At 35.6% G+C, this 25462-nt stretch overlaps 1 protein-coding gene across 1 annotated transcript; it reads left to right on the top strand.

Moving 5' to 3' along the window:
• The first annotated feature begins 14379 nt into the window (after nt 1-14379).
• LOC118839411 (40S ribosomal protein S20-like) lies at nt 14380-14739 on the top strand. Its single transcript, XM_036746875.1, has one exon. The coding sequence runs from the start codon at nt 14380-14382 to the stop codon at nt 14737-14739; it is 360 nt and encodes a 119-aa protein (XP_036602770.1).
• The last annotated feature ends 10723 nt before the right edge of the window (nt 14740-25462 follow it).

The following is a 25462-nucleotide window of genomic DNA, read 5'->3' as shown; positions in this document are numbered from 1 at the left end:
ATTGCTAATGTCATTTTCATATATCATAAGCTCACTTATGCCTTACAGTCTATAATGATTTTCTTACATTTCTTCCAGATCTTTTATATCAAATTTTCCAAATTTTCCATTGAGTTTTATTGTTACAAATACTTGAAAGTTTTTCAGGTCATCAAATATCCATTTTTTCCCATTCAGGATTATACTCAACTTTTCTGGATAAATTATTCTTGGATGCAGTCCCAGCTCCTTTGGTCTTCAAAATATTATGTTCTAACACCTATGGTCATTTAGTGTAGAAGCTGCAAGGTCTTGTGAAATCCTGGTTGTTTTCTGCAGTATATTATTTTATTTTTCTTTTTACTCACAATATTTTCTCTTTAACCTGGGAATTTTGAAACTTGGCCCTGACATTCCTGTAAGTTTCTTCCTAGGATCTCTTTCAGGTGGCGATTGGTGCAGTCTTTCTATTTCTACTTTACCTTCTTGTTTTAGAACTTCAGGGCAATTTTCTTTAATAATTTCTTGGAATACTTCATCCAGATTTTTTTTTTAATCATAGTTTTCAGCTGGGTTGACAATTCTTATATTGTTCTCAATCTGTTCTCTAGATCAGTTGTTTTTCTAATGAGATATCTCAGATTCTCTTCTATTTTTTCTAGTTTTATTATATCTTGATGTCTTATGTCATTTGATTCCATTTGCCCAATTCTAGTTTTCAAGATGTTATTTTCTTCCTTAAGATTTATATCTTCTTTTCTAATTGATTAATTTCTTTTTATACTTTTTCTTGTATTGCTTTTATTTTTTCTAACTTTTCCTTGTTCTTTCTATTTGATATTTGAATTTCTTTTTTATTTTCTTCCTTATGATTTTGTATCTGTTTTTCTAATTGGTTAACTTTTTTTCATAGTTTTCTTGAATTGCTCTTATTTGTTTTTCTAATTTTTCCTCATTCTCTCTTATTTTATTTTTGAATTCCTTTTTAAGTTCTTCCAAGATTTCTTTTTGGCTTGTGACCATTTGACATTGCTCTTTAGGGTATGAGTGGCTTTTTTTTAACCTCACTATCTTCCTCTGAAGATGAACCCAGATCTTCTTTTATGTCAGAGTAGCTATCAATGGTCAGGTTCCTTTTCCTTTGTTTACTCATTTTTATTTTTAATTTATCTCATTTTATTTTTTAGCTGCTTAATATTATTATAATCAAGTTTTAATCTCAAGTTGTGGGTAATGTTGTCCTAGGCCTTTGGTCTTCCTTACTGTTATTTTCTGAATTCTTTCTGGGGCCTCAACCTCAAGGACTCCTCTCCTCCTCTTCTAAGCCATAGTTAGGTGACCCAACCACACTGTCTCAAAAATGTACTGTGCTCACCTGCAGGGCATGTGTTCACTCCTCTTCACCCATAGCCACAGCCCAGGATCATGAATGGTCAGCACCATTTGGCCTTTCTTCTGGAAGCAGCAGAGGGTCCTTCATTCTTCCCTCCCCTATGTATTTTCTCCCTACCTCTACCTCTAGCTTTGGAAAAAGGATTCAAATTTATGCTAACATTCCTAGAAGAGTGTGGTCAATCAATTGTACTAAAACACCATACCTCTTAGCACACTACCTTATATATAACCTTATAGGCACCATATAGATTTGTTTATATGCTTAGTACAAGGCTTAGAACATAGTAAGCCTTTAAGTGCTTTTTCACTAATTGCATAGGAATTTAAGTTTCGCAAAATACTGTCCTTCAAAGTAATATCAAACTGAGGGCCAGAGAAATTAGTTTGCCTAGTAAATGTAGGAGCCATGTCTTAAATTTGTATATTCTGATTCTAATTTGTCAGATCTTTCCATCACACTGTGCTGACTCTCATCAAACATGTGGTTCAGTTAGGTTTCTCTCTGTCTTTTTTATGAGCTCAACAATTATTAATAAGAATGTTAGACATACATTTTACATTTTGTGTTATATAAAAGGTAAGCAATCTGTTCTTATGAATCCCTTATAGTCAGTCTTTGGTGTGTACCTTATGTTTCTCTTGGTTCTTGTATGTCAAATCTTCTATTAAGTTGAGGATTTTTTAACAAAGTCTTGAAAGTCAGAGGGTTTGTCAAATGTCCCTTTTTTACCCATTCCATATAATACCGAAATTTGAAGGCTATGATATTTTTTGGCCAAAGCCCCAGGTCTTTTGCTCTTTGGTATATTGTGTTCCAAGACCTGTGGTTCTTTAAGGTCTCTGCTGCTAGGTGTGTAATTTTCTTGTTTAATTCTAATTGTGGCACCATCATATTTAAATTGTTTTAATCTTGATGCTTTTAATATTTTCTCCTTGAGCTGGGAGCTCTGGAATTTGGTAACAATATTCCTAGGGGTTTTCTTTTTGGGATCTTTTTCAGGAGGTGATCAGTGGATTCTTTCAATTTCTATTTTACTCTCTGTCTCTAGAATATCAGGGCAGTTCTCCTTGATCATTTCTTGAAAGATGATATCTAGGCTCTTTTTTTGATCATGGCTTTCAGATAGTCCAATAATTTTTTAAGTTATCTCTCCTGGATCTATTTTACGGGTCAGTGGTTTTTCCAATGAGATATTTCACATTGTCTTCCATTTTTTCATTCCTTTGGTTCTGTTTTATAATATCTTGAATTCTCATAAAGTCACTAGCTTCTACTTGCTCCAATCTAGTTTTAAGGTAGTATTTTCTTCGGTGGTGTTTTGGACCTCCTTTTCCATTTGGCTAATTTTGCCTTTCAAGGCATTCTTCTCCTCATTGGATTTTTGGGGCTCTCTTGCCATTTGAGTTAGTCTATTTTTTAAGGTCTTGTTCTCTTCAGTATTTTTTGGGGGTCTCCTTTAGCCAGTCATTAATTTGTTTTTCATGGTTTTCTCTCATCCTTCTCATTTCTCTTCCCAATTTTTCCTCTACTTCTCTAACTTGCTTTTCCAAATCCTTTTTGAGCTCTTCCATGGCCCGAGACTAGTTCATGTTTTTCTTGGAGGCTTTTGATGTAGGCTCTTTGATTTTGTTGACTTCTTCTGGCTATATGTTTTGGTCTTCTTTGTCACCAAAGAAAGATTCCAAAGTCTAAGTCTGAATCTGAATCCATCTTCATTGCCTGGCCATGTTCCCAGCCATCTTACTTGACCCTTGAGTTTTTCCTTGGGATATGACTGTTTGTAGAGTAGAGAGTACTTTGTTCCAAGCTTGAGGGGATGTGCTGTTGTTTTCAGAGCTATTTCTACACAGCAAGCTCTGCCACGGCAGTGCTACTCCTCCCCCAAGAACCTCCAACCTGGACCATGACTCAGATCTAAGCTGGCCCTGCACTCCCACTCAGATCTGCCACTTAATTCCTCCCACCAGGTGGGCCTGGGGCCAGAAGCAACTGCAGCTGTAGTTCTGTAGCTGCACTTTCTCCACTGCCCCCTGGACAGTGGCTGAACCATTAACTCCTTTAATTCTGTCCCCCACGGTTTTTCCAACTAACCTTCTCTGTTGTCTTTGGTGTTTGTGGGTTGAAAAGTCTGGTAACTGCCACAGCTCACTGATTCTGCATGCTAGGGTCTGTTCCGCCTGGCTCCCAGTCTGGTTGGTCTGGGCGCAGCCCACGCTGGGCTCTGCTTTGCTCTGCTCCCAGGTCCGTGCAATAGACCTTACCCAGCGACCATCAAGGCTGTCCTGGGCTGGAGCCCTGCTTCCCTCTGCTATTTCATGGGTTATGCAGTTCTAGAATTTGTTCAGAGCCATTTTTATAGGTATTTGGAGGGACCTGGGGGGAGCTCATGCAAGTCCCTGCTTTCCAGCTGCCATCTTGACTCTGCCCTGTTGTTTCTCTGTCTTTTAATATCACTTCATTTATCCCTAATATTGGTCTTATCCTTTCTGTGTTCCTCCTTTTGCTCTGCAAATGGTTTTCTAAACTCTTTATGTTGTTCTCAGCATTTTCTAATCTTTAATTGTTCTTTAAGTAATGTTTTAGATCCATTGCTTTTTCTTAAATAAATACTCTTGCATTCTTATTTGCAAATGTATATATCCTTTTTTGAAATCTGCTCTCAATGGACACCTCCCTGTGAAGTAACTTTAATCTACTTAGATTTTCTCCTTTACCTCCTAACAACATTCATGATTGTCTCATAGGGATTTCATTTTGGGGAGTCTCCTATGCATCCTAAGTCACCTTGCCTCTTAAAACCTAAGGGCATGGGATCATGCTTAATATTTTTATTAATCCTTTTTGAAATTTGTTCTGCTAAAATCCAGGTAAACATTGGAACTTAGCTAGTAACTGTTCTCATTAACCATTATAAACTCTAAAACAATGCAGTTATTTTCTTCTAAGAGCTATTAATTCTATGTATCCAATCAGTTTGTCCTTTAAAAAAATCAAAATCAGGTCCTGTGTAGAAGTTTCCTTTGCTATTTCCTCTATTATCTCATAAATAAAATTACCAAAAAGGCAAATAAAGAATTTATTACATACCTTGCTATTAGTTTGGTGAAATTTCCAAGGTATGTCTGGGTAGTTGGTCTCCATAGTCAAGATCATCATATTCATCATCATTATCTGTGCTGCTAACATTTATTATGGTTACAAGATGCTTTCCTTTATTATCTTATTTGGGCCTTACAACCAAACTAAGGTGAACTTTGCAAATATTATTAATATGCTTATTTTATAGATGCAGAAACTATGGCACAAAGAGAGAAGGTGTTTTACTCAGAACCAGTATTCAAATGTCTGTCTATCTATCTATTCATCATCTCTTTACATAACTATATATATATATATACTTAGAGACACGGATGTGTATCTGTGTTGTCATACAGTTTGTGACAGTTAATGGAAAGAATTGTTGGTTATATTCCAACGTTTACTCTAGATTTTGGCAGAACAAATTTCAAAAAGGTTAAAAAAAAGAAATGGTAAATATGATCCCATGCCCTAAGTTTCTAAAAGGAAAGATGATGTAGGATGCATAGGAGACTTTCAAAAATAAAATTCCTATAAGATAATCATGAACATGATTAAGAAGTAAAGGGGGCCATCTAAATAGATTAATGTTGCTTCATATATACACATACACATAAATACATATATATGCAGATGTATCTCTATACAAACATATATACGTATATATATTTACTCTAAATCTTGTAATCTTCCCACTACATGCTAGTTTTGTGATCTGTATCAGTAATCCATCATCCATTTGCTCTACTAAAGTAGGCTTCTGTAATATACTCATAACAATACTTTGTATTGCTGCAGTTTACAGGCTTATAGGTTTAATAGTCTTTATAGTCTGTGTGTCTCAGGTGTTTTTAGAAGTAGCTGTCACAGTCACCTACTATTTTTTCCTACTCATTACCTCACTGAGTCACTGTCCAGTTGCTGCTTTCCAAAGTGCAGAGCCTGATTCAGTTACCCTGATTTGATATACCTTACAGATGGTACTTATACTTATAAAACATGACCTTAATTGTCTTTTTGTTGGAGGGGGGAAGGCAGGGCAATTGGGGTTAAGTGACTTGCCCAAGGTCACACAGCTAGTAAGTGTGTCAAATGTATGAGGCTGGATTTGAACTCAGGTCCTCCTGACTCCAGGGCCAGTGATCTACTCACTGTGCCACCTAGCTGCCCCATCTTAATTTCTTAATCCAGTAAGCTTATGATTTTCAGTAATATTAATAAATATTGATTCTAGATTTAATCAGGTATAATCTGTAGTCTGATAAACAGGTTATTTTAAATGATTTAAAATCAACCGGGAATCACATAACTGGCAGGATGGTGAAATGGTTACTTATTGCAATTTTCGCCAACCTCCATTATTCATAAGAATTATGTAGAAGATATAGAGTAATTAAAATTGAATCCACCAGTTAAGAAGACAACTGAAGCTCCAAAATACTTATGAATGAACACTGGAGAACTTTAAACAATTAGAGAAAATATTCAATGATTCTACCCCCAAAGTCCTCTGCAGTCTTATGCAGGGTCTAGCTGTAGGGATTCTTAACAGCAGTGTCTCTGCATGTATCATGCTCTCAACCTCACAAAAGATAGCAGACACTGATTCTGAACATCCCCTTGAAGCAAGGAAGGAAGTGAGGCACACAGACTCCTGCAAATTAGAAGATGTATATGGTATTCAGAGTCATAGGCTAGAGGAAAAGTAGTGGTGGTACTAGAAAAAAGGGGATAGAAACTCAGGTAGGATAAGTCCTCTTCCTCTGGATGCTACATAGGGCAAGGAACCATGCCCAGCTAATGCTCATATCCCCAAATACAAAAGTTGAAGACCCTAAGATTTCCAGTTACAGAAGTTAAGAGGAGTAGAAAACATTAAATATATGATGGAGAACCACCACAAAGAAGTAGCAGCTTGGAAGACAGACAGATTTGGAAAAGAAAATATTGCAGTTGAGAAAAATTTTACAAAGAAGAAGCAAAAGGTAATATTAAAATAACACTGAATTCCATGCAAAACAAAGCAGCTACCTTTCCAGAATGGAAATCTAGCAATAACTTAATGATGATGTGTTTCAACAATCCGGCTAGCAGCTGCTGTGGGGGGTGTAAAATCAACAACAACCAGCTCACAGAATGCTGCAAAAGCCCAGGTTCTTTTGATCTGCTTTACTAAGGAAAGCAACATTAAGGGGTTAACAAGCTTACTTTAATTCAGGATACAAATACCATTCACTTAGTTTGGGGGAAAAAACCAGCACCCTTAACTTCAGAGCAAATACAAATAAATTACAAACATCGACAGACAGACCTTGTCTGATTCAAATCCCAATTCATAGTTACCAGAGTTTAACAAAGTCCCAACATCCGGTTTACAAGCTGGAGGGCTCTTAGCTACAGCTGCCCGGAGTCTCCATATCAGGTGCCACCAAGAGTGAGAGCCCTAAGCAAATGGCTCTGTCTTCCCTTTTTATACAGTTTCAGACATTATCAAATGTCATCTGAGCCACCAGAACTTAGGCTCCTATGATTGGCTCTGGAGTTAGCACTTCCCCTTAGTACCCTGGGAGCTTCACACCCACATTGGCTCAGCACCTAGTAATTTGGGGTTTGGGGCAAACTTAGGAGCAAAGATCTGATCAGGCTTCCCTTAGTTAGCCCCACCTGGGGCCCCACCTTAGTTACCAATTCACACCCATATAGGTTTAGCACCTGATAGGGGTTTGGGCCTGGGGCTTAGCACCTAGTAAGACTCAATCAAAGACACTTAACTAATCATTTTAAAACAATAAGAAAGTCCCAACTTAATTGATATTACATGATGTTTCTCCTAAAAATATGACTTGTCAAAAAAACATAATTCAGTAAAGAATATAGAAAATCATCTGGAACTTTTAAATATAGAAAATTGATTGCAGATTGAGAGAATCCACAGTTCACCACCAAAAATATAATTTAAGTTACTGTGATTATGAAAGGCAGAAATATGCTTAAAAATCTAACATATTTTACCTTCTCATACATGACGGCAACAGAGAGAATCATAATTTCTGTGATATTTCTTATTTATCAGTCATCAGTGACTCTCATTCGGTTTTTGACTAGTCTCAGATCAAAATGGAAACTATTTTGAGAAACAAAGCAATTAAAACTATGTTTGCTTTGTTTTATTCCTCACTATCATCAGAAATAATTACTAATCTTGCCTCACAATGTGCTAGATTCTTTAGGGTTACTAAGCACAGAGAAAAAACATTAACACTCTCAGTTTCTTTAACACGTAAACATAGAAAAAAGAAAAACCAACAACTAATCACATATGCAGCCAGACACAAGTACATATTATGAGGCAAAGATGTGGTCTAACAGAAAAAAAATTTGGAATGAAAAGAACCACTTAACCCATCATAAATTTAGACTTATAAGAGAGTTTAGAGATGGTTGAGTCTCCCTCATTTTACCGATGAGGACATTATGGTTGAAATACTTTTTTCCAGTTTGGACGGTTAGTTAAGTGTTTGTGGTCAGATTTGAACTTGAGTCTTCCTGACTCCCAAGCCTAGTGCTCTATCCACTGCAAATGCTAGTGCCTATGTACAGATCAGTCATTTCTAAACTTTTCTAATCTTGCATCCCTATCAATGAAGTCTACATGAAAGACTGATTTCCCTTTCTATGTAAAGAGAAATACAGCTGAGAGGTTTTCTGCAATCTGACAATATATGAAAAGTCCATTGCTGTAAACAAATGGAAAATTAAGTTCCCAAACTCTGTAGAGCATACCTTTCCTCTTATGGTGAAGAAATAACATTTCAACTTTGGGATCCAGCTAAAGTCAGAGGAGAGAAGCAGAAAAACTCTGCAAATGCACCTCTGGTGGAGTCCCACCTGAAAGAGACCATGAGAAACATAGAACAAGGCCAAGAAGTGACCATGATACAAGTAGAATGTTATCTGTCAGAGACATTGATCTGCCATAAAAATCAGTGAGAGCCAGCTAAATTGGAGCAGTACAATAGCATAACCAGACAACATTGGTGCCCCTATAGCATCAGAGGTATTAGTCGCCTTTCTACACATGAATATTATCCACATATTTCCCTACATGTAAGCCTCTCCATAGGTATATCTGAAACACATATATACCTTATGTGAATGGGCACCTAGTTTTGGAATCAAGAAGACCTAAGTTTGAATTCTTCCTCATACGCATACTAGGTATATGAACCTGGACAAGTCACTTAACTTCTTAGTCTCAGTTTCCTCATTTGAAAAATCAGTCAATATCTGATTATTATTTATCTAAAGAACTTACCTGTTAGGTTATTTTGAGAATCAAATTATAACATATGTAAAGCACTGTAGAAATGTTGGTTATCATTGTTATCAATAATAATAATATAATAATAATGATGATGATCCATGTATATTTCCTAGCTCCATGTTTGCTAGTGTGGACCCCTTCATGCATACTCTATAGATTTACTCACTCTTGTCACTAGTAGAATATGTCTTTGTGGAAGAGTGTCCTTCAAATTTATGGGGAAATATTATTTAACAATTTCTATTAGTATGGCATTTTATTAGATGTCTTTGTATTACGGTAACTAACTGGCAGAGATTGGGTAGCTAGGCGGCACAGTGGATAGATGGTTGGCCCTGGAGTCAGGACCTAAATTCAAATATGTCCTCAAACATTTCCAAGCATGTGACCACAGGCAAGTCATTTAACTCTGCCTCAGTTTCCTCATTTGTGAAATGACCTGGAGAAGGAAATGGCAAGCCACACCAGTATCTTTGTCAAGAAGACCCAAGATGGGGTCATAAAAAGTCAGACATGACTGAAACAATTGAACAAGACCAACAACAAAAATAAATATATTATTCGGATGCAGAAAGTCAAGATCTATAGCTTTTGGGTGAAGACCAGAGTAGTTAATCTAGTGTTTATCTGAACCTGGGTAGTTTATCTAGTATTTAACTCCAGTGTGAGATGAGGGCACTCCAGTTCCTACATAATCTCTGTCTCTAAAGATGTGTCTACATTAAAAGAAGTAAGATGTAGGCTATACTTGGATGATATCAAAACAGCTAGCAAATTCAAACCTTAAATTAGTGAAAAATGTCATTCAAGTCACTTGCTTTTTACTAGACAAATACATAGCATGGCTGCCCACAGTGCAACACTGAATCGTTTTTGTATGTAATTCCTTATTTGAAAACCCATGTCAGTCTGAAGAAGTTGGATAGAAACTACTTAACTATTTAACATGTAACTTGCATCTTGGCAACCGTGGAAAAATGCTTGCATGATAACAGGGCTATACGGTCATTATTCATAAACTGTTATGTGATTATTTTTTATGTACTTCTTGACATTCTTTGAGATGGAAAATCCACGGAATGCTCCCCTTTTTTCTTGCATTAAGGAGGCTTTCATAAGAAAGTCATTGTGTCACAGTGATAATTTTGCATAGTTTAATAGTTCCCATGAATCATGAAATCACTTTCAACCCACACATACTTTGACCCTTTTTTACTTCTTAATCCCAGATGGTGAGTGTGGATGAAAAGAAGGTAAATGCAATTGCTATTGTGAAAGTAATCTGAATTAATTAAAAAAGTGAAGCAATCAGTATAATTCTCCCAGAGTTACTTATACTGGTATCAATGAACAGAGTTACGGAAATGACCATTATATAATCACGAACTAAGTAGCCTTGATATAGAGGTGTCAAAAGGTCAATTATACTGTAAAGTCTGTAGAAATAAATATTAGCTCACTGTGCTTTCAAATGTGAGTTATTTTAATTAGTAGCCATTCTGCCATGTTTAATTTGGTTCAATGCATAAGTATGAAGTTGATTAAATTAATTCAAAAGGAAACCATTATTGAGAGGGAGTTGCTTGAAATTCACTAAAATGTCCCTTTTTTCAAGTTCCTCAAATGGTCTCTGCTAATTATCCTTCTGAACTTTCATAAAAATAGTTTTCTGAAATTCTCAGTAGAAGAGAATCTATCTTGTTTGGCTTTACCCATTTTTTTTGAGAAAGTAAGTGGGTTTGGTTTATATCAATAGCTGGTTGAAAACTCCATAGCTGAATGGAGGCTTGGAGAAAACAGGAAACTGTGATGGTGATTCGCATGTTAATCTGTTCTTTAAATTAGTTCTTATGTTGTGCCTATTTCAAGGGGTAGAGGTCATCTGGAGTGTCAGGGCACAGCTTGGCAGGCCTCACTGTAAGACATAAAGCTGTGGTCCTGAGCATATTTAAGATTTATAGATATTTGTAACAAAGTATCATCTTGAAAGATTTCTTTCCCCTCCTTCCCCTGTTCCGCCCCCCACCCCATATCAGTATGTTTATATGTCATTCTATAGGGGTGTTGCAGCATAAAGAGGTTTGGATCAGAAGAATGGTGGAAGATTTCTTGACAAAAGACTTGTGTTTTAGCTCCAGCTCTGTCAGTGACTAGTAACTAACAGAGTCCATTGTGAAATTTTCAGTGTATTTACATCTTGGAAAATTAGTAGATGCTGCAAATCAGGTATTGATTTATAGTTTTTGATTGTCTCTACTTACAAAAGTGATGGAAAAGTGTTACTAATATAAATTAACTGTAAAGTGTATCACGGGCACATCCTCCCTGCCCCCTTCCTTTCCCCAGAGAGCTAGTTGTTAAACATACATTTAACTTGATGGAACCTCAATTCGCTCAGTTGTAAAATAAGAGAACTTGTCTGGAAAGTCTCTAAAATACATTTAAGTTCTGAAATGGCTCATGGCTTCATCTTGCTGTCAGATTTTTATATGGATCAGAAAGGTAAACAAACAAAAAAAGAGAAATCTGATTTGTTCTTGAAATTGAGCTGTTGTAGGAAGGATTCAAACAAGACAATTGATTTCAGAAAGTTACTCTTTTTAGTCCATGCCCAACAAAACTACTTAAACCACCATCCATGTAACATTCCTCATCTTACCCCATACTAATACTAATTACCATCACCCTTTGGAGAGAGATGAAGAGAGGAGAGGTAAAAGTAGTATCCTGACATATCATGGCATTGCTATAAAAATGTTGTGTATGTGTATGTGTGTGTGTGTGTGTGTGTGTGTGTGTGTGTGTAGACTTGTGGTTTCATTCTTTTTGGGAATAATCAGTGAAGAGCTCTCTCTTTGGTATAGATCAACCAGTATTGCACAAACTAGTGCCCTAGAGAGTATATATGTGTGTGTGTGTGTGTGTGTGTGTGTGTGTGTGTATTATGTATATATACATATATACATAATATGTATATATAATATGTATATCTTCTAGGTCTAACTGTTCTTTTTTTCTGTTATATCACTCACTTTCCTGAGTTTCAAATTTCATTTCAAGACTTCTGGCAATTTTTAATTTTCTAAAAGGTAAATGCTAATTAATCTCCAAGGTGGTTGCTCTGTTTTCTTTTACTGATTACAATAGCAGAGGCAGTATAACACAGTGGACAGTGTGCTGGGTTTGGTTTCAAGCATACCTGCCTTAAGTCTAGTCTCTGATGTCAACTGTGCAACCATGAGCAATTTACTTAAACCCTTAGTGTATCAGGCAGCTCTTTAAGATTATGAGTCACAGGAAAATTGCTGTTCTGTGTTGGAATTCTGCTTACTGATAAAATCACAGGACTAAATCAAAAGAATGACAACTATAATAATGTTTACTGTTTACTAGGGAAATTTTTAAGACTTTTTTCCCACCTCAACCTTGAAAACAAAAACACTGAGGCAGAATTAGAGTTGAGGCATTGTCAAAAGGTGATAGCTCTCATAAATTTTGGAAGATTAAGAGGGGGATTATGAAGGACATAGTTATGCGTGAGAAATCTAGGGAATGGATCCAATGGGGAAATTGGAACTGTGCCCTAAGGAACAGGATGCCTATGCAATAACCACCATACAAAGACTTTCTGTTGTGCCATGTTGCTGGCCTCTAAGCGAGGTTATTACTTTGGCAAGAGATCTATCTTTAATCTTATACAAGGAAGCTTTGTATGTCCAGCACATCATCAGAGTTTTGTTGTTCTGAAATAATGTAGGGAAGATGACATGTATGTGTTCGCAAAAGTTACAGGATTCAGTAAAAGCAGCATGCCTATCCTATACAGATATCAAGGTAATTCCTGAAAGGCAGCAGTTGAGACAGAGCACTAAAAATCTTATAACGGGTTCTTACAATCAGATTCTATTAGAAATAATTCTTTGGGCATTAAATTGGAGCTTAGTCTTTCAACTTCAATTTTCATATCATCAGTAAGAGGGAAACACAGGACAGTTATTTATGAAATATTTCAATATAAAAGTGTCATTGAAAGCATGCTGCTTTATTCTTAGGTTAGGTGCAATTAACACAACGGTACTCATAAACAGACACATTTTTGGATTATCTATAGGAAATCTCTCTTAGATTTAGACTCTATACATTAAATTGTTCATGACAGTGACAAACATCTTTGATGATGAAATATCACTTAACATTGATTATTAGAGAAATATTGGACAAAATAAACTCCATGGCTGCAGCAATCAATCCATTTTATACAGTCTTAACATATACTTGAGAGATTTCTCTGTAAAGGAGGAGTTTTAAGGTAGTTTTGCTCTACTAAGTCAAATTCTCTCATGAAGTGATGAAGAACAACAGAGCCATTACATTCTCTACAACATTCAGTTAATTGTGTGATTGTAGAAATTTAGTATTCTGTCGAAAATCAACTATAAGGCCTTGCTAATTTCTTTCTATTTTTTTTAAATCAAAGTTACCTTCTTTATGCACGTAAAGCATTCTCATAAAACTTTCAAGAGGTGAAAGAAGTAGGTATGTGGGTCAGTATTTACTGGTATCTTCCAGGTCTCCTATTTTTGCTAATGATCATATCCATGATTTTTTCTTTCATATTCTTTTGGCATCTATCCTTTCTTGAGAGATTCAAGACTGATTCCTAAGTGCTTTCATTATTGTGTCACCTCTACCTTGGATGTCTAATCTATGTGTACATGGTTAGTTCCAACTACTCTTTCTGACTTTATTTTTCAAATGTCATTTTCATATCAATTTTGAAGTATTAGAATCTAATTGGGGAAATAGATGACTTTGAAGTATTGACAAATTTGATTTTTCTTAGTTCTTTTTGTGGAACTCCTGGCTTGATGCATAAATGCTCTTGGGATTATTTGCTCAATCAAGGAGTATACCAGGCTTTTTGGAAATCTCTTTTTCCCTTCCACTATTTTTTTTTTTTTTTGCTATTTCAAGTTTGCCTTCCTCTTCCCTAAAGTTCTTGCAAATGAGCTTCTACACTAAATTGCTGTTGCCTTGGATATCACAATTTTTTGTTTCACTAAGAGGTAAAGTGTTTGACGACTAAAGTGGTTCATAAATTCTTTTTGCCTTTTCCACATGGCTATTGTTTTGTATTGGCTAAAATTGAAGGAGCGGTGATAATCATTCAGTGACTTTGATTTTCTCCATTCTCCAGCTTCCAGAAATAAGTTTCTTTTAAAAAAGCTGGCAATGGAGTTGTATAGCAATCACATTCACTGTTTTCTTCTCATTATTATACTGAGAATTTGGTGTGGAATTTCATTGTTGTCATTGGTAGTTTGACTCTACCACAGACAGTCATTCTCCTATATCTGTAAACAATTGTTTACTGACTCTAAACAGTTGTTTATTGCATCAATTTTACTGTGATGCTGTTGCGTTCTCATCATTTCAAGTGACCCATTATGTCTCTTTCCTTTAAGAAAGATTTTGTGGCTCTTTGGTGAAGGTATCGCCGCTGCAGCCGCGTGGAGTCGGCAGTCCCTGACTCTCCTCCTCCTGACTCACCGCTGTTCGCACTCACCAAGGAATAAGTCGATCAGGAAGCCGCTCCACTGTCATGGCATTCAAAGACAGCGGCAAGACCCTTGTGGAGCTCGAAGTGGCCATTCACCGGTTCCGGATCACCCTCACCAGCCGCAATGTGAAATCACTTGAGAAAGTATGTGCTGACCTAATTAGAGGAGCCAAAGAAAAGAACTTGAAAGTGAAGGGACCTGTTCGAATGCCCACCAAGACACTTCGGATCACAACTAGAAAAACTCCTTGCTGTGAAGCTTCAAAGACTTGGGATCGGTTCCAGATGAGAATCCACAAACGCCTTACTGATTTGCACAGTCCTTCTGAAATTGATAAACAGATCACTTCTATCAGCATTGAACCAGGTGTAGAACTTGAAGTCACCATTGCAGATGCCTAACCAATCATCTCTAATAAATTGATTGCAACTATAAAAAAAAGAAAGATTTTGTGACATAGATGATATGTCCAACATACGCACACAATACATATATAAATATAATCTACATATGTGTAGATTAGTCATATATATGTATACACACATATATTCAGAATCATAAGACTTCTAAGTAGCCTGTAAACCTTTGCTGCTTTCATTTCTCATTTCTAAATTTTTGTTTTTCAATATACTCTTTACTGTTCTCCCTATGCCCTTCACCCCTAAATTCAACCCACCAAATATCAATTACATATTTATTTGGTATGGAGGATCTAGTGAAAATCTTGGAAAGATTTCTCTACTACTTTTTTCTTTGTAATGTGTTGTTAAATAAGCTGCACCTCAGTTTCCTCACATATCATGAAGGATTTGTACTCAAAGACCTCTCTAGTCCCTTCCTGCTCTTAATCTAAGACAATAAGTGATTTTACGATCGCCATTATGACCATTATACTCATGTACGTTGAGAGTGTGACAATGTACAATGGAGAGCGATTCCATGAAATGATGTTTCATGTATTTGGACACAGGATGAAAAAATTATCAATTTGTCTAATCAGCTGTCTAATGGAATCTGTCTTTCACTTAGGTGCAAATTTTATATATCTTCTGGTTTTGTTTGCAATGAGACTTTAGATTTTTAATTTTAATTTTAACTCTTATAGAATAACAGTTCATTTAAAGTATAAATTGATCTGTATAAATGGTCTAATAAGTCAATCATTTATAGCTTTCCCCATTTTTTGTACTGCCCATGCAGAAGTAGAGTGGGAAGAGCACATGAGACTAACAGATAGTTTATATTTTTATTTGTTCCTGGGTCAATGTGGGAAAAGAATTAATCTCATTGTCACCAACATGCTAGGGATGAGTCATTATGCATTTATCAAACTGGTCCTCAGTGAGTAAGAAAAATCTTTTGGGATAGATCTCAATGCTGTTCCAGCATGGTAAACCTGCCAAAACTTGCATGCTGCTATCATTACTTTGAAGAATTAAAGGGCAATTCTATAGCAACATGAGACATCAGTGTGGGATGTTTATAAAAAATATCTATTAGTTAATTTTTTACTTTGCCATATACATGTAGAATATTATGTCTTGTAAAAATCAAAGAAATATTAACTTGATGTGTCTATTACACTCATTGGTATTTTACTTTATTTTATTTGGTCTAAACTGGTATTGTCAGGAGAATCAAGATGCCTGCTAGGTAACTCCCACCACTAATGCAGATTCTGAAACTTATACAATTAGAGACTTGCCTTGAATGTTGAGAGGTTAATGACTTGCCCAGAGTCACATAACCAGCATATATGAGAGTCAAGACCCAGGCTATCGTGACTCTGAGACCAGCTATCTGTTCATTATAACATTTTGCCTCTCATCTAGTACTTAAAGTGATAAAAATTGTCAGTCTTAAATAACGTTTAAATGATTAAAATGTTGCAAAAGTTTATGTGGATTAAAAGCTTTGTAAGAGATCTAAACTTCTCTAGTTAATGTTAATATGGGTTGACTAATGTTGATGTTAGCTGGCATTTACTATTCAGTTGAAATATTAAGTTTGGTTCAATCATTTTTCAGTCATGTCCAACTCTTCCTGATCTCATTTCAGGTTTTGTTGGCAAAGATACTGTAATGAGTTAAGTGACTTGCCTAGGGTCACATAGCTAGAGATCTCTGAGGCCAGATTTGAGTTCAGGAAGATTGAATTTTCCTGACTCCAGCCCCAGCACTCTATCCACTGTACCACTTAACTGCCCTAAAAACAGCAACAAAATTTAGTTGAAATATAGTGACAGTCTTGGATTGATATTCTTATTGGAGGGAGACAAGGCAGGAGAAGAACAATATGCCATACAATATTATCTTTACTTATAAGCTAAAAAAATCATATAATGGAGAGAGAATTCATAAATCAATTGACCTGCACCTTATACCAGCATGTTATTTTTAATTGCTAAGCTTTGTTTAAAACTTTTTTTTTGTTAGAAGTGTTGTATTTCAGAGCATATATTGAGATGATTCCAATCCTATGGATGAAAAGTGTAAATTATAATTAATAATATGTATGTTTTTATCTGTCTAAGATGTAGTATATGGAGGCTTAAAAATATCTTAATATTTGACTAAATTTTTTCCCATTTCTATACAAGCATTAACAAAATATACATTGTACCAAAATGTAGTAAAGCGATTTAGTAAGAAGTAAATAGATGTTGAATGAATCATGAGAGTTATTTTTAAAATTTTATCTGTATAGACATTTACTATGATTTGTATCTTACTACCAACTTGTTAGAAAAAGAAAAAAAAGAATATAAAGAAAGAAGGATTAAAATGAGAAATAGATATAATATGTAATTGAAACAACTACATAATCTAACTTACTAAAACAAATTATTTATGGCAAAAATTGGTTTTGAATGAAATAAATTATATAAGTGCCAGTTGCAATACTTTGTTATTGAAATTTAACTGATTAAATAAATTTCCATAATGAGATAAAAAGTGTCTAAAAACAGTCTAGTTAACAAACACTTGACTTACTTGCCAAGGGAATGGATATGGCAGCCAAAGGCAGCACTAGTTGAAACTGGTTTATTAAATCTTTCAGCGAAGGATGGTGGCAGATTATGAGCAGTGTCAGCTCATAAAACAGAGAGAAGCAATGAAGATTCAAGTTATTTTGAAAGAAAGCTTTGTAAGAGATCCAACTAAGCAAAGTCATCCTGAGGGCATTTGAGGATGAAATTGGAAAGAGGACAACAAATAGAAGAAAGATGGAAATGATATGTAAAGATTTATATAATATAGTCTTTTCACCATCAAGAACAGTGGCACCACTTCACTTGGACTCTAACATCACAGTCCCAGATGTTCTATATATAGGGGAGGTAGAACTGTTACCAAGGATAACAAAACCTGGAAAAAGCAGATAGATTGGAGCAAGTGTACAATGAAATCAGTGCTGGAAGCAACCCAACTGTAAGAGAATTGAAGAATTGATTCACAAGGTATCTAACAGAAAGGTAGATAGAAAAGATATAACTCCACATTAGTTACAAAAAAAGACAACAATGATAAGAACTCCAAAAGTATACGCCTACTTCCAAACCATGTAACTTTTTTTTGAGGCTTATCTACATATATGTTGAAGCTATTCTCAATAAGTGCTTTAGAAATAGAGATTAGGGTCTAGGGTGGGTGAAGAACGGGTAAGGGGAAGAAAAGTAGGAAGAGAATGCCTTGATTGTAGATTATGGATATTAATTTTCTTCCTTAACTTTATTCTCTGCCCTTTGCTTTGTATAGAGGAGATTGGCCAGAAAAAAAAGAAAAGATACAAGAGGACATGACATATGAAAAATCAATTACAATCGTCATCTTGAATGTGAATGAGTTGGACTAAGTAAAATGGAGGAACGTGGAAAAATTCATTAGACAGCCGAATACAGTTTTTTTCATAAGAACCATATTTGAATCATGAAGAAACAGACAAAATTAAAATGATCAGGTGAAGCAGATTTATTATCCTTCAAGTGGATTTACAAAAACAGAGGTAGGATTTATAGTTTCAGACAAGGCAACAGTAAAAATAGATGTGTCTCAAAAAACGTAAGTAGAGAAACTACATTTTGTTTAAAGGCAACATAGAAAATGAAACAAATAACATACATATATATGCTAATATATGCACATGTATATATGTACTAATATATGTACATACATATGCAAATATATGCACATACATACATATCCATATACACATACATACATCTCTCTATCTACACACACACACACTCTCACACACACACTAATTGACACAGCTGTTAACCCCTTAAAAGAGAGCCTAATTAAACTACAGGGTGAAATAGGTTTTAAAACAATGATTGTTGTGGAATTCAATATGCTACTTTCAGACTTAGACAAATCTAACAAAAAAAAACTAAAGAAAGAAGTTAAGGACCCGAATAACATTTTAAAAAAAGTTATATCAGACAAAAATACGGTGATTATTGAATGAGAATAATTAAGACTCTCTCTCTCTCTCTCTGTATACATAGATACGTACACACACACACATATGTGTGTGTGCATCTATCTATCTATCTATCTAAAACAAATTTGTGTGGCATCTTGATTAAAACCAACCAAATTCCAAGTTATCAGGGACTCATAAATAATACAGAAAAGCAAACATATTGCACATCATTTATTGGCTCTTATATAGCAAACGATTGATAATGGGTATTTGAAGAAATAATTCAGACTTCAATGGGGATTAAATGATATAATTACAAAGAATAAGTTCATTAAATAGTAAGTCACAGAAAGAATAATTTTTTCAAGGAAAGTGACAAAAATTAGAAAATATTTAAAAATATTGGGATGTAGTTAAAAACACTTTAGAGAAAATTTATATTTTAAATGCCTTCATCTACAAAAGAGAGAGAAAAAGAGATAAATTATTTGGGCATGCGACTAAGAAAAAACTAGAAAGAAAAATTTTTAAATAATAACTAAATGCAAAAAATAGAAATTTTGAAAATCAAAGAAGAAATAAACAAAATTAAAAAAAAGAATTGATACGTAAACTAGGAGTTTTTATAAGGGAAATAATAATAAAGTATGCAAACAACTAGCTATGTTGATACTATGGAGATAAAAACAGATAGTTTAATAAAGAATTTAATAATCTGACACAAATAGTCTATATGAACATTTGGAGTGGAGATGTTTCTAAATTTATGCATCTCATGTTTCTTCTGAGCTACTGCAATTCTTCTTTGCTCATAGAGCATAGCGCCTTCTTTGATGTGGGCATGCCATGCTGGTCTCTGCCAGTGTCTCCCATGTTTCACAATCTATTCTATAGTTCTTCTGAGAGACCTTGAGCATGCCCTAGTATCACTTCTCTGACCTCCATGTGAACACTTACCTTGTGCAAATTTTCCATAAAATAGTCTTTTATCCCATCAAAGTTGAACTTTCTGCAGAAGAATTTGAATGCTTGACAGTTCAGCTAGAGGAAGAACCTCAGTGTCTGGTACCATATTTTGCCAGATGATCTTCAGAATCTTCCTAAGACAATTCAAATAGAAGCTGCACGGAACTGATATTTGTCCAGTTACAACAATGAATTCAGAACAATGGCTCTGTAGACCTTCAGTTTAGTAGGCAGTTTAATGCCTCTTCTCTCCCACACTTTCCATCAAGGAAAGAAAGGAATCAACATTGTCAAAGGCTGCAGAGATGTCAAGAAGATAGAGAGTTGAGAAAAGCTATTTAAATTTGAAAATTAAGAAATCATTAATAACTTTGGAGAGAGTTTCAAATGAATGATAAGTTCCAAAACCAAATTGTAGAGAAGTGAGAAAAGTGGTGAGGATCACATTCTGAAGAAAGTGTGAATTATCTGAACAGTGTAGAACACATCAGATTTGAAAATACTTGCAAGCTAGCAGGAAAAAAATGATCTACAAGTCTGAAAATAAATAATTTATGAAAATACGTAAAAGGGTACATTATTACATTTTCTGAAATGAGACAACTGGAATTGAATGACTGATCATGTAGGCCCCTCCAGTGATTTTAATTGTACTTTCAAATAGGCTTTTAAAGAAAGTTTTAATTGCATATTTTTTGAGAGCTTTAAATAAAAAAAAATAACTTCATTTCATTGTGTAATCTTAAAAGTGGTACTTCCTAAAGAAAATCAATTGGGTGGTTTTTAATCACCTTCCAACCCTGTGGTTATTTTCCTATGATCCCTTTACTTTTCTTTAAACTAACCAGATGATAAAACTCTCTTTGCTATTCTTTTTTAAAAATTTATTTATTTACTTTATTTAATATATTGAGTTTTCAGCATTGCTTTTCACAAGAGATCGAATTACAAATTTTCTCCCCATTTCTACCCTATCCCCCAATCCAAGATAGCATGTATTCTGGTTGCATTGTTCTCCATTCAGCCCTCCCTTCTGTCACCCCACTCTCCTATCATCCCCTTTTCCCTTACTTTCTTGTACAGCAAGATAAATTTCTATGCCCCATTGCCTGTGTATCTTATTTCCTAGTTGCATGTAAAAACTATTTTTTTTTGTTTTTGAACATCTATTTTTAAAACTTTGAGTTACAAATTCTCTCTCCTCTTCCCTCCCCACCCACCCTCCCTAAGAAGGCAAGCAATTCAACATAGGCCACGTGCGTATCATTACGTAAAACCCTTCCACAATACTCATATTGTGAAAGAAAAACTACATTTTGTTCCTTCCTAGCCTATCCCCCTTTATTGAATTTTCTCATTTGACCCTGTCCCTTTTCAAAAGTGTTTGTTATTGATTACCTCCTCCCCCTATCTGCCCTCCTTCTATCATCCCTCCTTTTTTATCTTCTTCCTCCTTCTTTCCTGTGGGGTAAGATACCCAATTGACTGTGTATGGTATTCCCTTGTCAGGTCAAATCTGATGGGAGCAAGATTCACTCATTCCCCCTCACCTGCCCCCTCTTCCCTTCCTACAGAACTGCTTTTTCTTGCTACTTTTATGTGAGATAATTTACCTCATTGTATCTCTCCCTTTCTCCCTCTCTCAAGATATTCCTCTTTCATCCCTTAATTTAATTCAATTTTTTTAGATATCATCCCTTCATATTAAACTCACCCTGTGCCCTCTGTCTATATATGTGTGTGTGTATGTGTGTATATATATATGTATATGTACATATATACATATATATACATACACACATATATATGCATATATGCATTTATACATATATATATATATATATATATGTGTGTGTGTGTGTGTGTGTGTGTGTGTGTGTATGTATATTCCCTTCAGCTACCCTAATACTGAGGTCTCATGAATCAGATACATCATCTTTCCATTTAGGAATGTAAACAAAACAGTTCAACTTCTGTAAGTCCCTTGTGATTTCTCTTTCTTTTTTACCTTTTCAGGCTTCTCTTGATTGTTGTATTTGAAAGTCAAATTTTCTATTCAACTCTGGTCTTTTCACTGAGAAAGGTTGAAAGTTCTCTATTTTATTGAAAGTCCATATTTTGCCCAGTTTTGCTGGGTAGGTAATTCTTGGTTTTAATCCTAGCTCCATTGACCTCCAGAACATTATATTCTAAGCCCTTATGACCCCTTAATGTAGAAGCTGATAGATCTTGGGTTATTCTGATTGGGTTTCCACACTACTCCAATTGTTTCTTTCTGGTTGCTTGCAGTATTTTCTCCTTGAGCTGGGAGCTCTGGAATTTGGTGACAATGTTCCTAGGAGTTTTCTTTTTGGGATCTTTTTGAGGAGGCGATTGGTGGATTCTTTCAATTTCTATTTTACCCTCTGGCTATAGAATATCAGGGCAGTTTTTCTTGAAAATTTCTTGAAAAATGTTATCTAGGCTCTTTTTTTGATCCTGACATTCAGGTAGTCCAATAATTTTTAAATGATCTCTCCTGGATCTATTTTCCATGTCAGTGGTTTTTCCAATGAGAAATTTCACATTGTCTTCCATTTATTCATTCCTTTGGTTCTGTGTTATAATATCTTGATTTCTCATAAAGTCACAAGCTTCCACTTGCTCCAATATAATTTTTAAGGTAGTATTTTCTTCAGTAGCCCGTTGGATCTCCTTTTCCATTTGGCTAATTCTGCCTTTCAAGGCATTCTTCTCCTCATTGACTTTTTGGAGCTCTTTTGCCATTTCAGTTAGTCTATTTTTTAAGGTGTTGTTTTCTTCAGTGTATTTTTCAGTACTTTTTTGGGTCTCCTTTAGCAAGTCATTGACTTGTTTTTCATAGTTTTCTCGCATCCTTCTCGTTTCTCTTCCCAATTTTTCCTCTACTTCTCTAACTTGTTTTTCCAAATCTTTTTTGAGCTCTTCCATGGCCTGAGACCAGTTTATGTTTTTCTTGGAGGCTTCTGTTGTAGGCTCTTTGACTTTGTTAACTTCTTCTGTCTGTATGTTTTGGTCTTCTTTGTCACCAAAGAAAGAACCCAAAGTCTGAGACTGAATCTGGGTACGTTTTCGATGCCTGGCCACATTCCCAACCAACTAACTTGACCCTTGAGTTTTTCAGCGGGGTATGACTGCTTGTAGACTAGAGAGTTCTGTGTTCCACATTTAGGGAATAGGTGCTAGCTCTGCCACACCAGCACTACTCCTTCCCCAAGAACCCCCAACCCGAACTGGGCTTAGATCTTCAGAAGGCTATGCACTCCTGCTCTGATCTGCCACTTAATTCCTCCCACCAGGTGGGCCTGGGGCGGGAAGCAACAGCAGCTGTAGCTGCCCCACCTCTGCTGCCCCCGGGGCCAAACCACGAACTCCTTCCACTCCTGCAGCTTTTCCCACTAACCTTCTCCACTGTCTTTGGTGTTTGCAGGTTGAGAGGTCTGGTAACTACCGCAGCTCACTGATTCAGGGTACTAGGGCATGCTCCGCCCGGCTCCTGGTCTGGTTGGTCCGCACTGCTCACGCTGGGCTCTGCTCTCCTCTGTTCCCAGCTCCCAGCTCCATGTGGGATAGACCTCACCCAGAGACTATCCAGGCTGTCCTGGGCTGGAGCCCTGCTTCCCTCTGCTGTTTTTGTGGGTTCTGCAGTTCTAGAATTGGTTCAGAGCCATTTTTTATGGGTTTTCGGAGGGACTCGGCAGGGAGCTCACGCTAGTCTCTGGTTTCCTGCTGCCATCTTGGCTCTGCCCCAAAAAGCTCAATGATTCTTAAAAGGTAGTTATAATTTTATTTTATTTTAAATTTATTATTTATTTTAAACACTTAAAAATTGAGTTTCAAATTCCCTCCTTCTAGTCCATTCCCCCATTGAGAAGGCAAGCAATATAATATCAATTATAGATGTGAAAACATGCTATAATTTCCATATTAACCATGTTGCAAAAAAAGCAAGAAAAATAAAATGAAGACAATTGTATTTCAGTTTGCACTCAGAGTTTACCAGTTCTCTCTCTGGAGGTGGATAGTATCTTTAATCATGAGTCCTTTGAAATTGTCTTGGATCACTGTATTGATTGGAGTAGCTAGTCTGTTATAATTTTTAAGGACCTTTTATATGCCTAAACATTATTAGTGCTGTTATTCAGACAAAAACCTCCTTTAACATTTCCTTTTACATTCATTTGCAATCAGACTTTTCTAACTTTGTCATTTTGACTCTAGATTAGATTGAGTTCTCCAATAAATTCTCTATCACTGTGAAATATTAGAATTACTTTGTGATTAATACTTCTATGCCTTCTATTAATTTAAGAAATAATTAGTGTAGCATTTTGTTTTAATAGTACTTTCCTTTGAATCTTTCCCCCTGCCCCAGCATACAATTAGTGTTGAAACCTCCTTTGTAACAAAGAAAAACACGTAAGCCAAAGGATTAGAAAGACCAAACATGTATAAAAAAATGCCTACCACATTCTATGTTTCTGGTCTCTCATTTCTCTATGAAGACGAGGCGATTGTGTTTCATTAATACTTGCCCATGACCAAGAATAGTCATTAGAATTAGTCAAAATTTGACTGTCTTTTAGTGTTGTTTTCATCTGCATTATTGTAATTATTGTGTATATTGTTTCCTGGGTTCTACTTTGCTCTAAATCAGTTCATATAAGTCTTTCCATATGAGAGAAATGATTATCCATCATATTAATAATCAATTATTAAATTAGGACCAAGATTTTTTCAGAAGCCTATAGGTTGTTAAGTATCTGAAGGACATTGCTGATTATGAGATTGAGCTAGCTTTCTTCTCAATCTTGTTCAGACCCTGAACAAGATTACAAGGAATTTAATCTAAGATGGGAAAGCCCATTTTACTCTACACAGGGATAAATTCTTTGATTAGATTGAACAAAGCTGGGCAATTTAGAAGCAAATGACATAATCAAACTTACATCCCCAATCCCCTCATTAGAATAGGTCCATCTCCAATTGTAATATTCATTCTCTTTCATTAATCGTTAACCAATCCAAAGTTGATTGCCATACTCAGGAACACCCACTTTTCCAAGAGCATATAAACTGTGAGCCCACTGCCCTGATTGGTCTTTGGCATTCAAGAATTCCACTGACTCATTTTATTGGTAATATGCTAGCATTATTAATAAAATGACTAATTACTCACAAATTATGTCTTTCAAACTTTTTAAATATCACATATACTTCTCTGAATTCCTTATATCATTTCTTTCCTATGGTTTAATAATAATTCATGACATTCATGTGCAGCAATTTGCTCTGTCATTGAGTGTAACAACAATGCTACTTGCTGCTGCATAAGGTCAATAATACCAGCACACAGAAGGGCTGCTAGAACAGATGCTTTGATCTGCTTTTCTAAAGAAAGCTATTTTAAGGGGTTTACAATCTAACTTTAATCAAACATACATATATCATTCACTTAGTTCAGGGGGAAAAGCCAGAACCCTGAACTTCAAAGCAAATACAAACAGAAATTACTAACAGAGAAAATATAAACAGAGCAAATAGTACAAATCAACGGACAGGCTTCTAGCTGTCTGACCAAAGCTAAACATACGTAGTTACCAGAGAGAGAAACACCAATATCTGGGTTTTCAAAGCTGGGGGGCTCCTTAATGGCTACCCAGAGTCTCCACACCAAATTCTTCCAATGAGTGAGCCCCAAACAAAATGCTA

The sequence above is a fragment of the Trichosurus vulpecula genome, chromosome 2 (genome assembly GCF_011100635.1).
Source record: "Trichosurus vulpecula isolate mTriVul1 chromosome 2, mTriVul1.pri, whole genome shotgun sequence".
Taxonomy (NCBI): domain Eukaryota; kingdom Metazoa; phylum Chordata; class Mammalia; order Diprotodontia; family Phalangeridae; genus Trichosurus; species Trichosurus vulpecula.
The sequence above is the reverse complement of the archived record's forward strand: the minus strand, read 5'-3'. Positions and strand labels throughout refer to the sequence as shown.